The sequence below is a fragment of the Diorhabda sublineata genome, chromosome X, assembly GCF_026230105.1.
Source record: "Diorhabda sublineata isolate icDioSubl1.1 chromosome X, icDioSubl1.1, whole genome shotgun sequence".
Taxonomy (NCBI): domain Eukaryota; kingdom Metazoa; phylum Arthropoda; class Insecta; order Coleoptera; family Chrysomelidae; genus Diorhabda; species Diorhabda sublineata.
Genome location: NC_079485.1, coordinates 26,177,381 through 26,193,365, shown reverse-complemented (window position 1 = coordinate 26,193,365; position 15,985 = coordinate 26,177,381). Strand labels below are relative to the sequence as shown.

Here is a 15,985-nt window from a genome sequence, read left to right as displayed (position 1 = left end):
GGAAGATTAACGTCACTTTTCTAAAAGCGTAGGATGCTCAATATATACAATTTATTACTAATTTTATTGATATTGATTTTAATTCTTTTAATTCTCCTAGACAAAAATATCAAATAATCGAGTTCAAATACTCGGTTACAGATACATACAAGGTGGCGCAAAAAACGCATGAATTTCAAACTAGTATAATTTGCATTATTTTGATTACATACAAAATGAAAAATCGACTCACATGAATACAATGTTTAGATTATCTAATTTATGACTTTGTTCATTGCAATATCGATATGCACTGTTTACAATAAACTGATCCTTTTAGGAGATTACTTCAGTGTATCCTTCCGCGTCGATACTCATAAAAAGTCTTTCTTCGAAGTTTTCCATTATTTTTGACAATCATCGTTCTGGATGCGCTGCAAAGAGCATCGAGACAAGTTCAGAGTTGGAGCGCGCCGCCTAGTGGAGCGGCGAGGACTTTGAAGAACCGACGCCATAACTCTGTCGACATTATGTAGAGTTCGTTCCGTGCGAGGAGGACCAGACGACTTCTGCTTCATAACTGATCCAGTTGTGCGAAAAGAAGCAATCCATCGAAGTATTGAGTTGCGATCAGGTATTGAACCATATCGTGGAACACTGAACTGTGCGGAAAAGACGTTGAACAGTAATAACAGATTCATTACTTTTGAAGAAATGTTCAACAGCGAAAACGCGATGCGTCACGGTCCACTGCGCCATTGCTACTAAAACTGGACGCCATAACCTACAAAACAACCAGCCCTCGACCCTCCGCTCCTCCCGCTCCCACTACTCAACTTAAATTCATGGGTTCTTTTTGCGCCACTCTTTACTGGGATTATATTCGAAGTTCGGTTCCCATATTTTTTTAAAATAGAGAAATAGACCGTATTCCTAAGTCGAAGAAATCTTCCGCCAATGCGTTGACGAAGCATGTGACCTTATTTACCACCTAAGTGTAATAATCTCTGGGAGATGAGTCCTGGCTGTTTGGGGATGGGGCGCAATAGTGCACCCAAATTTTTTCAAAATTTCCTGTGTTTGACGAACGACGTGGGTCGAGAATTGTTGTGTCGTAGTCTCAAGCAATTCTGGATTGCTCGCCGAAGTTTGGTAAAATTCTCATAATGTCTGTCTGAGTTTATTATCGTCCAATGTTACACGAAATCGATCAGGAGTACCCCCTTCCCAACCCCAACCACCTTTCCTGCCGACTGTATTCGTTCAAATTTTTTTGTGTTTCAGGGGTATAATGTGACATCCACGTTTCAGATCCTGTGACGAAAGAGTCTAACAACTGTTCTTTGTTGCATACCCTCCCATATTGTTGAAGAAACTTCCCAATCAAGGCGTTGTTTCTTGTGTCCGTCGATCAGTATCCGGAGGACCCTACCAGCACTTACCTTGCGTTTCTGTTGAAAGTTCTTTCAATTGGGCCATTGGAAGCTTTAGGAATGCATTCAAGAAGTTTCAAATTCATAATCAAGAAGATCACTATTGATATTCTGGACAATCTATCCAAAACCGGCATTCTTTTACCACTATATGGAGTCGCCGTTCCGTTTTAAAGCCCTCAATATTGTACATAGTTCTTAGTAGTATTTAATAGTAACCTGACCGAAAATTTAATCGGGCAAAATTTGGAACTATATGAACTGATGTTGTCACCCTTCATAGGAGGTTTGTCCCAGAATTATTGAACATATCTCCGTGTAAAAATTTTTAAGCGATCTTTGTGGGTTCTGATCATGATCATTGGGAGCTTCTTGGTGTGCCTAGTTACCGGCTGCACATGTGATTTCGCGAACGGTGGGAGATTGTTTACAGTATCTCGTTTCGTTCGTTGCATATTTATAGTAAAAAATGTCGAAAGAATTAGATCAACGAATTTGTATCAAGTTTTGTTTCAATCTTGGAAGAATTAGTTGGATGATTACTGGTGATGTATAATGAATTTATGAATGTGATCCAGAAACAACCCGTAAATATTTACAGCCTTTTGAATTGTCAAGGCCAAAAAGGATGTCTATTAACAGTTTGATTATGAAGGTGTTTTTGCTCCGAAAGTTCACACTTTCACTAAAAATACAACGTTAAGTATCGAAGAGTTTACAGAACTGTTTTGGGTAGTGGAAACACCGCTGGTACGTGTTATTTAATCACAAAATGGCTACTTTGAAGGATGCAACTTATCGAATGATATCACCAATGCGGAGAGCAAAGTATGTGATAGTTTTTATTCAAAGAAACATTATCAATATGAACGAGTGAATAAAATGGTTTTTTTTGGAACCTGAATTTTTTGTGTTATTTGGACATCACTATAACGCACCATTTCGTTAGACTATTATTTATACAGGCACATAACTGACCTTTAGCAAAAGCCCAGACGTGCTGAACGGACATGTACTCTTGTCGGATATGGCCTAGCACCTTCCCTCGAGGCCTCCCTTCCCATTGAGAACCTTACTTTTTATACAACCTTCGTACATACAGAGGAAGTTAATAGAAGAGTATTCAAAAGTACATTTTGCGAATGTAGCATAACAAAACCAAAATACGTCAGCAAGTTGGTTCTAAGTTGCATAATAGATTTAATATAAAATGAGTTTGTCAATGGAAATGTGAAGGTTGAATCATTTTTTTTTACTTTTTAACTAAGCATACCTTGTGGACTAAGTAAATATTTTCCTGGCAAGGGTGCAAGCTAAATAGTATAATGCAACAATTATAACTATGGATAATCCATTCGCGAGTGAATCTTATTTTGTACAAATATTGCAAATTTAATAAAAAGAAAAAGTGGTGATAAATTAGTATTTAAACTATTCCAATTTAATTTTCCACTCCCTGTTCACGACCCTTTAAATTTCGCGTATTATGTAGAGAAAGCATTCGACGAATTTTCAACAACTTTAAAGGACTACAGACTCCTTAATACATATTGATTTTCAGACGTCTAGTCTGTAGTGTACCAAAGAAAAAACTTCGAGAGATTAAAGTTTCAAGTACAGTTGATGTATATTTAAATACACAAATTTGTAATATTTGAAATGAATGAAAAAGTATTCATACGTCAACGATATGATAAACGCAAAAAAATCATTATTGTTAATTTAACACATCTATTCATCGATTTTAAACAAGCATTCGACAGTCTGAAAAGGGAGCCAATTATAAAGGACATGGGGTAAGGCAGGATAAAGGAAAATTTTTCCATATCAGGGCCATCTATCGATCTATCGATTTTGCAAACATATCCCGTTTTACCCATTTAAAATCGAAATTTACCTCTTCATAAGGGGTACACAACGATACAAACATACCCTTAAAATGTCTCTATCTTTAATAGCCTTGGCTGAGCGTTGATGAGTGAATGAATCAATCAGTTAGGACATCCTCTTTTATAGATATAGAAGAAGAAGAAAGATTATAGATATAGAAGATGTATAATTAATGAAAAAAAGAATAGAAGATACAAGAGTTGATCAAACAATAATTATTTTAATGGAAATAAAATTGAAGTAATGCTCCTCAAGGTACTGTCCTTGGGTAGTAATGCACTTTTCTCAATGTCGAAAGCATTTTTGCAGAATAACTTCCATCTGCTCTTTCGCGACCTTCTAGTTTGGTATATTTTTCCATTCTCGGAAAGATCCAATAGTCGTATGGTGCTAAATGAGGTGGATAGACAGGAGACGAACTCTAAGCGGTCCAAAACTAGGAAATCAAAAGTGGCAGATCTCGTCGTCACGATAAACCAGAAGTCATTTGAAATATTTTCAAGGTTTCTTTCTTGGCACATCTTTCTTTACAACTCATTCAGTATCTGTTGTAGAATTAAAAGTGACAGTTGTTCACCCCAGAACGAATTCTATGCTCTCACAAGCAATTAAAACAATATACGTAGTGCGGTTATTTCTGATTATATTCCCCCTTATTTCCATAAACTTATGAGAACGTCTGACAAAGCCACTATAAAATATGATGCATCTTTAGATAAAAATGTACGTACACCGGCTAATTTTATCGTCTCTGTTAAATCATTTTTCTTGTTTGCAACAAAAAATTGTCGGACGAGGCCAGATCAAGGCTATTTGGTGGGTGTTCAATTTCATTCTTTTATAGTAACCTTGGAAAGCGAAGCAGTGTCATGAAACAAGCGCATACCTTGTCTATTTTGCCTCGTTTATTTTTTGACGCAACTGTTTCAGTAAGGGAAAGTATAGATAGATAGATATGTTGTGTTTATAGTTGTATTTGATTCCTAAAAGTTAATCAAAAATATACTCTGCGAAAAACCGTTTAGTATTCAGAAATTTTGATTTTTGGTGGAAATATGAAAGTCAGAAAAAGTTAAACAACCAAATGTGTCAGATAAGAGAAAGTGACTTGGCCGAAAATAAAAACTACGTTAACTAATTCAATAAATTTAAAAAACATTTACAGAAAAAATACATTAGAAGCTAGTGGTACCAAATTAATCAAATATGAAATTGTTTACTTCCGGATTAAAATTAGATTTTCGACCTACTTTATAAGGACTTTCTACAAGACAAACATGATTGTTAATTATGTCGATAAAAATGGTACGTCTTCCATTCAATCCTATTCAATGGCAGGTGTTCCTCTCCTAAAATGGTCCCGCCGACGTGATTAGTGTCAGCTATAAAAGACACCGACCATAAAACGATTGATACTCCATTAGAATAGAAAGCTCTTCGTAGATTTCTATAGTCATATTATAAAATTTGATAATTGATAATCAAATCCCGTCTTTCATTTTAAAAATGCCGCTTTTGTCTAATTTGAAACCAAGTATAATACCACGGCAACAATTTCACTGGCCTAAACGATTTTTGCACCACAGTGCAAAAAAAATATTTCTATAATTCTAATACCTTCTAAATAAAAAAAAATATCACGTTCCAATATGTTCTTTAGATTTTTTTTGTTTGTATTTAATAAATTTTATGAGTAGTTATTAAATTGACCTGTATTTATAAGCGGAGAGGTTTTATAGAAGGGGTTATTGTTATTTATTCCTTTATTTAGTTTACATATTTAAAAAATTTAAAAAATTGCACATCATAGGCGCTGCAGTTGCAAACATTTTCCTGATAAGTTTTGTTATTTTTGTGGAGAATATATAGTGAAGTCACAAGCCAAAACATTTTCTGAAAATGTAACAAATGCTTATTTCATATATTTTGGTGTTGTAATTGGAGAGCAAGACAAACAGTGTGCTGCCCAAGTGGGCTACATCAGCTGTAGCGCGTCATTGGTTCAGTGAATGAAGGGGTTCCAATGATATGGTGAGATCCTATTAACCATTTCGATGAATGCCATATTAGTATGACAAAGACTGAATCGTTATTCCAAAAAAAGGAAAGCGTAAAATTGAAAATCCAAATTTTTAATCTGCCACCTCACAATATAGACTTACCAGTACCGACGAGGCATTTGAACTGGCAAGATTTTGTTGTGGGAAATAATAGAGATAGACATAGACATAGAGGAATGTTTTATTATAAAAAAATAAAGACAAAAGCTTGTAAAAACTAAAAAACAAACATAAAAATAACTAAATAAAAAGACAAATAAAATAAAACTTCAAAATACAGAAGAAAACCACAATGAGTAACAAAATTATAGGTAATAATTAGTATGAGTCCATAGCAAAAATTAAACCAGTATGCAGCATGCTTGGAATTAAATATTATTATCAGAATAGTCGTTTACAGTAAAAAACTTTCCAGTAAATATGCCCTCAAATTATTGCGAAATGTGGGAAAGATGATATCGATTTGATTTCGATTGGCAAGTGATTGTGCATTTTTTTGATTTGTAAAATATTGAGCTCTTAACTAATTGTGAACGCGGAGTAGGTCGTGCAATGACCTTCTGAAATTGGAGAAGCGTGCTTACGAATTAGGCAGATGGATTTAAAGAGGAAGAAGGAAGAGTCAGAATTATTAATCTTTTAAAGAAGTCCCTGCAGTTAGTCCTACTGTTCAGTCCGAGTAAATATCTAACAGCTCTGTTTTGTAGTTTGAGATTCGCTCAAATTGAGTCGCACCACACGTACCCTCAATAAGGCCATAATAAACTGTAAAGGAGGTGGATAAGTTCCGTTTTCTGAAAATTGATGTCAACGCAAAACATGAGGAACTCAATTTTTTAGATAAGGCGGCAATATGTAACTCCCATCCCAAGGAATTGTCCACATCAAGCCCTAAGAATTCTACAAATTCAACGACGTTAATTATATGATAATGATAATGATAGCACCAAGATTAGGTCCTATGGAGTGCCGAGAGATCACGGTTGTCCCAAGAGACACTAGTGTCGCCTGCAAATAGACATTTAACCTAGATAGGCGATGTCGTTTATAGGGTCTAGTACTGAACCTTGGGACATTGTATTGGCTTGCAAGAAGACACCGATATTAACGTTTCTTCAGGAAGCTTTGAATCTCTCTAACATTCACGGCTGATCTCATTGCCGGCAAGCTACATTTGGTTGTTCAAAAGAAGTTAAATTATTTGGTACGTGATTTAGAGTTGTCAAAGCAACAGCCAGAGCTTCTATGTTCCCGTTTCAAGTGACAGATATGTGACGATTTAAAAGTAATCGCAATTTTAGTGGGACCTTCATCCAAAAGTTTCCGATATTTGTAATACTTTGTCGAATGCTTTTCTAAGCGAATGAAATTGGGAGAAATTTTGACGAAAATAACCATTAATTTAACAAGAAGTAATTATTGAAAACGAAAAATTAAAAACATATGACATTCTCAGGTAAACTCGAGTGCAAAATAATACATTCACTACAAAAATCTTCAACAAGACAATAGACTCATAAATATTAGTAGATTGTTTACTTTTCAGTCATGAATGTTTAGAAAGTGCAAACAATATTTTAATGTTGGAGAACTGTGGTTTTTTTACTTGTATTTTTATTCGAACGAGAAAAGCTTAATAGTGCAATAAATTCGTTCTAGTTTAAAAATTATTTCACCGTTTATTATACGTCATAATTTTTAAAATGAATTCATAATATTTCAGTGTATTTGATGAGTGCTAAACACGTTAATACTTTTTTACTCTTTTTTCCTGAAATTTCTTCTTGTTGGCCTTTATTCAAACGCCACTGTAAATTGAAAAGCGACATCACATATTTGAAGTATGATATTGGAGCGAAAGAGAGGAGTAAATCAAAATCCAAGGTTGTGAATGAAGAGTGATAGTTTTCGATCAAAGATTAGTTCACTCGATCCAACTGATCACCACAATGATCTGCTTTAACAGTTTCTTCAGATTTCGGCACTTGAAAATTCAGTTGAAGAGAGCCACTGCTTTATGCATTTTGAATTATCATACGAGGTTTGCCATTAAGTTTCCACCAAAAGTGACACAGAAACGAACAAAAGATTGCTTTTCGAAATATTCGTCAATACATTTTTGCATGCGTTTAAACCTTTTTACATTCTTTTTACTCTGAAGGAAAATGGTGTTGAAAGTCTTCAACAACACTTGAAGTGACGAAAATCGCTGTCCACGAATCCTGTGTTTGGCAGTAAATAAAAAGGAAAAGTCATAAATCGTGTGAATACATGTAATAAGACATTAATTCGATGTTTTTCTCTTTAAAATATTCAGTGATTTATGAGATAAAGAATGATAAGACGTTTTATATCAATGTTTATATCAAAGAGTCGCCTAAATTTCTCTGTAGGTATTATTCAATCGCGCACAATCAATACTGATTTTGTCCGACATTTATCACGATAATGACGAAATTCTGCAAATCAATTGCAAACAGTAAGCCTTCACGAGGGATTTCCATTAAACTTGCTTTTTTGTAAACGTTCACTTTTAACAACTTGGACAATTTCTGGCTTCGTGATAACAAAGGTCAATATTCACAAAATAGTGCTACCACAACTCAGTAACGCACCTTATTGTTCAGTGGTAAAAACTTAAGGCAACCCTCGTATAGGGCATATTTTTCGTCTTCAATGATCAAACTAACAAAAAAACGCTTCTGTATGGTAAAGTTAAAGCGATATGTCACATAGATGGTCTTCCGACAGACTAAAACCTGCTTTGTTTGTTTTTACAATTTGGCGCAAATATTGTTGAATGGTTCCTCGATGGTCTAACATGAATTTGTTTCCACTTCTGCCTTTAGCAGATAATTCGTCTTCCTAATCGTCTTCCTAGTAGTCAGTAATTTGAACTTAGAGAACCATGTTTGATATATACGAATGCATTTCGATAAACATCGCAAATGTTTTGTTACTACACCTGCGAAACTCCGAACGCCGGTAAGGTCTTTTGTTGTTGAAAGTTACAAAAAAACTCTAATACTTGATTATTTACAGGTGAACAATTAGCAATTAGCTTTAACACGACTTTGAAGTACACAACGAGTCGACAAATGATATTTATATGTTGTATACCTACTTTCCTGTTCTTCTAACATCAATTTTTTGAAAATATCAAAATCTTTCAATATTAATTCATATAATACATTTCTATAATAAATGACTAATGAATTTTCCACCTCTAAACCCCCATATTATAAATAAAAATACAGGGTGGCGCAATAGAACGTGCATATTGCATCATTTTTTTTCGCGCGGTAAACGGTGCGTGGTCGGGGGGAGATTAGCGTGGTTGGATAGTCGCACTCGTGGAGTTTTAGTAGCTATGAGTCACTTCGGCGAAAAGCGTCGCGCGTTTTACGCGAAAGATCGTTCATATTTCTTGAAAAGGCGACTGTATCGTTCAGAATATGGATTAAGACACATTAATGAAGCTCCGATTAAAATATGGGTTAAGCGTTTTAAAGAGACCGCTTCCACGTTTCATCCACCAGCAAAAGGTCGTCCAAGAACGTCTGGGTCCACAGACAATATTGATAGGGTGATAGGGCGGCTTTAAACTTATCGTGACGAAGTTGGATTTTGAACTTTATGCTTATAAGGTCCAGTTAACACAGGAATTGAAAGATGCCGACTTTGGAGCAAGGTTAGCATTTGCTGAAGAAATTCTTAGTCGATTTTCCACTTTTGACAACATCCCTTTTACAGATGAGGCTCATTTTCATTTAAATAGGTTTGTAAATCGACAAAATCGAAATCCAAAAATTAAACTTCAAAAACCACTACATAGTTCGAAAGTAAATGTATGGACAGCAATCTCAAGCAAAGGAATTATTGGCCCTCTCTTCTTTGAAGATTCGCAAGGACGAAACATCACCGTTAACACCGACCCTTATGTTGCGATATTAGAGGGATATTATTTGAGTCCAGAACTTGCGAGATCAAGACGGAGCGACCTGTCACACATCAAATGACTATGGCGGCTGATTCCTGCAAGACTAAATTCCAAAAGAGGTGATATCCCTTGGCCCTCACGTAAACCTGACTTAACGCCTCTTGATTTTTTTTGTAGAGACACCTCAAATATAAAGTCTACATCCGAAGAACATCAATCACCTTAGGGAAAATATCCGCCAGAAAATGGCAGCAATCACCCCAGATTTATTGACGAGAGTTTTCACAAATCTGCGTTCGCGAGTGCCGTCATTTAGATGATGTTATTTTTAAAAAATAAACTTCATTTAGTTACCTAATCATCATATCTTTTATTTCAACAATACCTTATGTATTTATTTTTTTAGCCTATACTTAATAAATTCACGTTCTGTTGCGCCACCCTGTATATACCACATGTTTTAAAATTACTTTTATAATAAAAATAAGGAGACGTTTAAATATATATACATATTAATAATATGAATACACTTACTCTCTAATCAGCTCTACTGCTTCTTCGTACTTAAGCCCTAGTTCAATAAGAGCTAACGCTACCATAACTGGAGCTCTACCTAACCCAGCGATGCAATGAACGGCTACGCAGCAGTCGGGATTGTCATTGAACTGATTTTTAAGGATTTTGAACCATTCCTCGACTATTTTGTTCGGTGGAAAAGTGCCGTCTGGATAACTAAGGTCGAAGACTTCAATGTTGTGGTTGTTCAGCTCTTCCACTTTATATGACGGTTCGCAAACTCTAACTACGGCTGTTACCCGATGTTTTTCCAGCTCCTGCAACAAAGCGGTGTCTCGTGTACTATTATAATAAGGGTCAATGATTCGGCGACTGTGGAATAAAAAAGGAGGATGTACAGACCGAACTGGAATTTAGATGATGGAAAATTGGTTTATTTAAATAATTCATCTTCATCCTTTTAAACTAGTCAGACAGAGAAACGGGATCTAATTCGTTTTATTTTATACAAATGGTTTTTATCACTGAAAATGTAGCGAGTTTTTACATACAATATTAATGTATACAACGTGACAGCGTTAAGAGATTTGGATACATTACTCTTTCTTTGACTATTTTTATAGGGTGTGTGAAGTTGTGCAAATTTCTATACAACACATTTTAATTTCTAACTAATTACAAGATTAGTTAATAGTTATCAAAAACGAGTAAAATAATAGTTTCATTACTTCAATAAAGCAAATCCTGATTTTTTCATTGATTAATTCAGGCACATGAAAAAAATGTCCAAAAGGTTAAGAACTAGAGGTTACGGTGGCCATAGAATGGGTCACTTTTTATCTTCGCATCTGTCATCGAGACACTTATGAATGGGTCCTGCGAAATGGTGAGTGGCAGCCCGACTAGCATTTTATCCTCATTTACTTGAAACATCATAATGAACTTATTAGATTAAAACAAGATTAACCTTATCGCAGAAAACCTGATAGGGTCCATGCTAGGAGCGCATCAGGATAACCCTGATAAAATAAATCAGTTTCTCATTAGGTTTCCCTGATCATGTAAATATAAGGAATCTCTCAGGATCCCCTTACTAAAATAAATACTATTTCTTATCAGGTTATCCGAGATCCACACTAGGATCACATTAGTGATTACTTTTTGCTTCAAGCTTTCCTGGTCATGTCCATGCGAAGGATCTCTAAGGATCACTTTACTAAAATAAAGACTATTTCTTATCAGGTTAACCTGAGGAGGTCCACACCAGGAACGCTCTCTCTCATTGGTTTACATCCAGTTGTATTACATTACTACTCTGAAATGTTGTCGCCGCCATTGTTGACATTCAGGCGTCAGTCGGCGTTGTGCTACAGCCACGTAAACATGTCCGCTATTATTGATGCTCCTGTCAAGTGTGATTCGTTTTCTACAGGCTGAAGGCCATAGTGCTGCAGAAATCCATCGGAAAATGAATCGTGTGTATCGAGAAAACTTCATGAGTGAATGGTGTCGAAAGTTCAAAGATGGCCGTAACGAAGGAGGCATAACGAATAAGTACCGATATTTCAAAGTACTATCATAACATAAATGTAGTGGCGTCCATTTTGGCAACTCGACACCGCGAACATGCATCTAATATAACCGCTTTATTCCAAAACTCGTGCAACTAAATTCCGTTCTAACATGTACGGGTAAAAAAAGCACAGACCCGCATCCATTATTTGAAATTACTGATTTTTATATATTGAAACAATTCGCCATGAAGATAACCTTCAAACGGGCAACATCTGGCATTTCCAATTGTAGCTTGCTTTTTAATTAAATACATCGCCCTTTCAGGGGTTAAAGTTCAAGTATGTATAAGTATACTTATTTTAGTTTTATGCTTTTCATGGTTCGTAAACTTGCAATAACTATTTATATATTTATAACTGACGTGCAATCTATCTTTAGGATAATATGAATTTTATCAATAAATGTCATTCCTAAAATATTTGGTAATTCGTTATGTTTTTTATTTGGATTTTCCCCAAAAAGTACTGACCGTTGATCTAACCTTGACTTTTCGATTCGTATCTAATATTTATAATAAACATTTATAACAAATATATCAAGAAATTTCGAATATGTATAGTGTTTATGAATATGTAAAAAATTAAAAGACTATCATAATTAGATCAAACGTTTACAAATTAATATTAACTAAATTGTGATTCTAATACAAAAAATTGCAAAAGTGGAACTCAAAGTCACCCACAAATAGAAATTAGTTTAGTTAACCTACTAATCAGGACTAAAAGAAGAAAGTGCTTTTGAAAAAAATAATCACGACTATTGTATATTAGACAAGAACATCGGTAAATGAGCGCCTTTCATTTGAATAGAAATCAGTCGAAACAAGAATCAGACATGTGATTTATAAATATAACATAGACTCTGCAGTTTAAATTTAGCAATATCTGTTTTACACAAGATGTCCTATAAAAGCATTGACTTCAAAAGTAGAACATGATGAAATAAAACTATTTAATCCCAACAAGCACCTAATAATTGTCAAAGTGCTGAAAAAAATTATCAAAAATCATGCTAATCATAAGACTCGGACACTGACCAAAATCATTTAAATCATATTGATCGGTAAAACAGGCAAAGACCCAATCAACGTGTCATTTTACCGTCCAATAAGCCTGCTACCAACATTGTCCAAACTTCTTGAAAAACCACTCCTACGTATAATAACATAGGACCTACCTAAAAAACAAAGAATACTATTCTGCTGTTTTCTCGATATCGGACAGGCTTTGGACAGAGTATGGTAATAAGTACTGCTAAACAAAATTAAAAGAACTCATTCCTTAAACTACTTCATACTTCCAAATGCAAGTTGACGAAGAAAAGTCCAAACTTGTTTATATTTCAGCAAGGGTGTCGTAGATAGCGTACTTGGTCCACAACTTTGCATACTGCAAATATACAAGAGACAGTACACAACAACAGGAATTTTTACCGACGACAGTCATCGCATGGTAGGAAACTCGCTGATGCGGGAGAGGAAAATGAACTGTAGCGCACTCTCTTGAATCATTAGCATAACTAATATGTTTCTAGATTTGAGGATAGGTAACACTAGGAGCTATAATGTCTAGCCAATCACAGAACAGCATTGATATTTGATATATAGTGAATGCGTAGTTGATCTGAAGCAGATGCTTACCAACAACAACTTGTTAATCTCATTGTAGCATGTGTTCAGTCGTAAAAAAGCGTTTTAGTCTTATACACGTACAAAGTTATTTTGATACCTTTAATAGGCGTGTAAAAGTTTTAAGTGTTATTTAAGGCAAGACAACTAAAACCGTGAGGATATAAATATTTACCAGTCTATATTATCTATATTTTTATTTTATATATATATATATATATATATATATATATATATATATATATATATATATATATATATATATAAAAAAGGGAAAAAATTGAAAATATATCCAAATAATTTTAATCCTTCTTATTTCAGACAAAATGGCAAAGGTTTGAGGTTAGTAAAGGGTGCGGTACCACCCCTCTATTATCGTAGTAAGGTATTTTATCATTTTTATTAATGTTCAAAAATATATACACACTATTTATAGACCCTACCAATACCTTTTGGTTTCCACCACAAGCACCGCTTCAGCAAAACGTTCAAACACCAGAAAAAAATGAAGGTAGGCAGAATGGGTGTACTTACAAGATGTTAGTCATAGACAAGGGTCTTTAATAATAGTTGTAGACATAATTGCGAGTACTACGTTAGACCCTATTATAATATATAGACGAATAAAACAACCCTTCAAAGACCTTCTAATAGGACTATAAAAGGTAAAACAAGTAACAATCATAAATTTCTTGTTTGTGATAACCATAATACGTTTGAAAAGCAAACTGACTGTCGCCTCAATGGACACTGAAGACGTTAGACTTAGCAGATAATGCAGCCTGCAGATTCTGTTGCGCGGAGGATGAAATCTCTATCCACATTCTCTCTAAGTGTAAGATAGTACGGAACCTCAGAGCACTGCACCTGGAAGCGTATCAAATAGAAGACGAAGAGATCACGCCGCTACAACCATCCCACATTCTAAGAGGAGTGAATTAGTAGATCAACTATAGGCACTGAGGATCCCCAGTATTTTAGCAAAAAAGGGGAACACATAGATCATTTGGGTCGCAGTATATATGATATACTACTGATGACTCTAATATATACGAGGATATATTTGAACGAAGCAAAAAATTTCAATGTCAAAATATTTTATTACTCAACATATTCTCTTCTTAATTGGATACATTCATTACAGCGAACCTGCAACGTCTCTAGACCTTTCAAAAAAAATGTTTCGTCTTGCTCTGCAAACCAGACCTCCACAGCTTTTATTATAGATATAAATAGACATAAAGATAAATAGTCCAGTCCCACAGATAAACTTTTATCGAAATCCTTAAAAAGTGAGAGAGTTGAGTACCTAATTTGGTAACTTGAATAATTTTCATCATCCACCATTCACAGTGTGTACGACACGTCTAGAGCAAAAAGGTAATATCTAGCCTACACCTCTCTCGAAGAACTAGCTTCAAAACATTCGTTAGAAATTTGAGCAATTCATAAAAAGGCAAAAGTACTTTCTAAATCTCTTTTTTTTTTGGCATAAAATCAACATCGCAACAGTTATTTTTAAGTGAAACTGTCATAACCTTAAAATGTTTGACACGGCTTCGGATTATACATGAGTTGACTTTCTGACCCCCCTAAATATGTTGTACCTATATTTATCAGATAAGATGTAAGTATCACTGACTTTTTTTTCTATTTAGAAAACCGTATCTTTTATAATTATTATACGAGGTATATCCACAACATAAGTTCCATTTGGTTATAGGTATAAAAAAACAGATACAGAAAAAATATTTATTGTACAAAAATCTACAGTTGTTAAACTAATTCTCTACATAGCTTCCAAAATATTGAGGACACTTGTCATAGCGTGGCACAAGCTTTTGCATACCTTCTTCGTAGAAGGTTGCCGCCTGTGTTTTTAACGATGTGATAACTTGTTCTTTCAGCGGATTATTATTATTAATCTGTTGGTCACCAAGAGAAGATTCTAGGCGTAAGAAGAGATGAAATTCGCTAGTAACGAAGTCCGGGCTGTAAGGAGGTTAATCAAACACGTCCCTGACTGATTCCTGATTTTTTTGAGGTACGCATTGTGAGAAATAAAAAACATCACAGTTTTCATTGTAGCGTATCAAAAATGTACTGCCCATCCGTTGTTTTTGTTATTGTTCAGTAATAATTTTGAGTACCCAACAGCGAGAATCAGTGCACTTGATCAGTGTTGGAGCCATCGAATCATTTAATCACTCATAGCATTTCATCTATAAACATCGCAAATTTACCGATAAATTTCATTTGGTTCAACTTCCTTTGCATTTAGAAAACGAATCATAGATTTGATTTCACAAGACGCGGAATTTTCAATTAAAGCTGACATCTTAAAGAATCCACAAAGAATATGTCGGCAGCAGGCTTGACTTAGAGCAACTATCGCGGATGTTTGGAACTGCGGCAGCAGCGCTACTGCTGATAGAAATAGGAACGGAACTTACATTGTGGATATACCTTGTAGCATGAATATTAACGTCAAATTAGTCAAAATTGGCAAGAGCAAACGTAATAAGGAACCTCTATTACATTCAAGTTTCAAATGTGCAGTTTTTATTACTGTAAGTCAGAGATAAACCATCATAAGTGCATTTTTTCCACATTTGATATTTTTACCTCAAGTGCCTCATTTTTGATTGATTTTCATCGAGGACAATTATACTACATGCAAAATAAAATGGTAGGTAAAATATAGTCATATATTATTTTGCATAAGGGATAGTTTTCTTCAATAAATATCCCTCCACAACGTAAAAATCACAAAAGTGAAAAAAATGCACTTATTATGGTTCACCTCTGACCTAAATATTAATAATAAATAAGTTTTTATCAAACTATAGGAAAAGCTGTTTAGCTCAGGTTAGTAATATGTCATCAAATGGAATTCCTTATAGTTCATAGTAACCTGAGCCATCGGTCAAGGACCTTTTTAGGACCAGACAGAGATTAATCCTAG

General features: G+C 34.7%; 1 protein-coding gene across 2 annotated transcripts in view; it reads right to left on the bottom strand.

Moving 5' to 3' along the window:
• Window positions 1–15,985, bottom strand: part of LOC130451237 (PRL-1 phosphatase) — a 68,576-nt gene that overhangs the window by 16,850 nt on the left and 35,741 nt on the right. For both annotated transcript variants that reach the window (XM_056790125.1, XM_056790124.1), the window contains exon 3: window positions 9,837–10,135. In XM_056790125.1, the coding sequence (XP_056646103.1) occupies window positions 9,837–10,135 (299 nt within the window). The remainder of the gene's footprint in view (window positions 1–9,836; window positions 10,136–15,985) is intronic.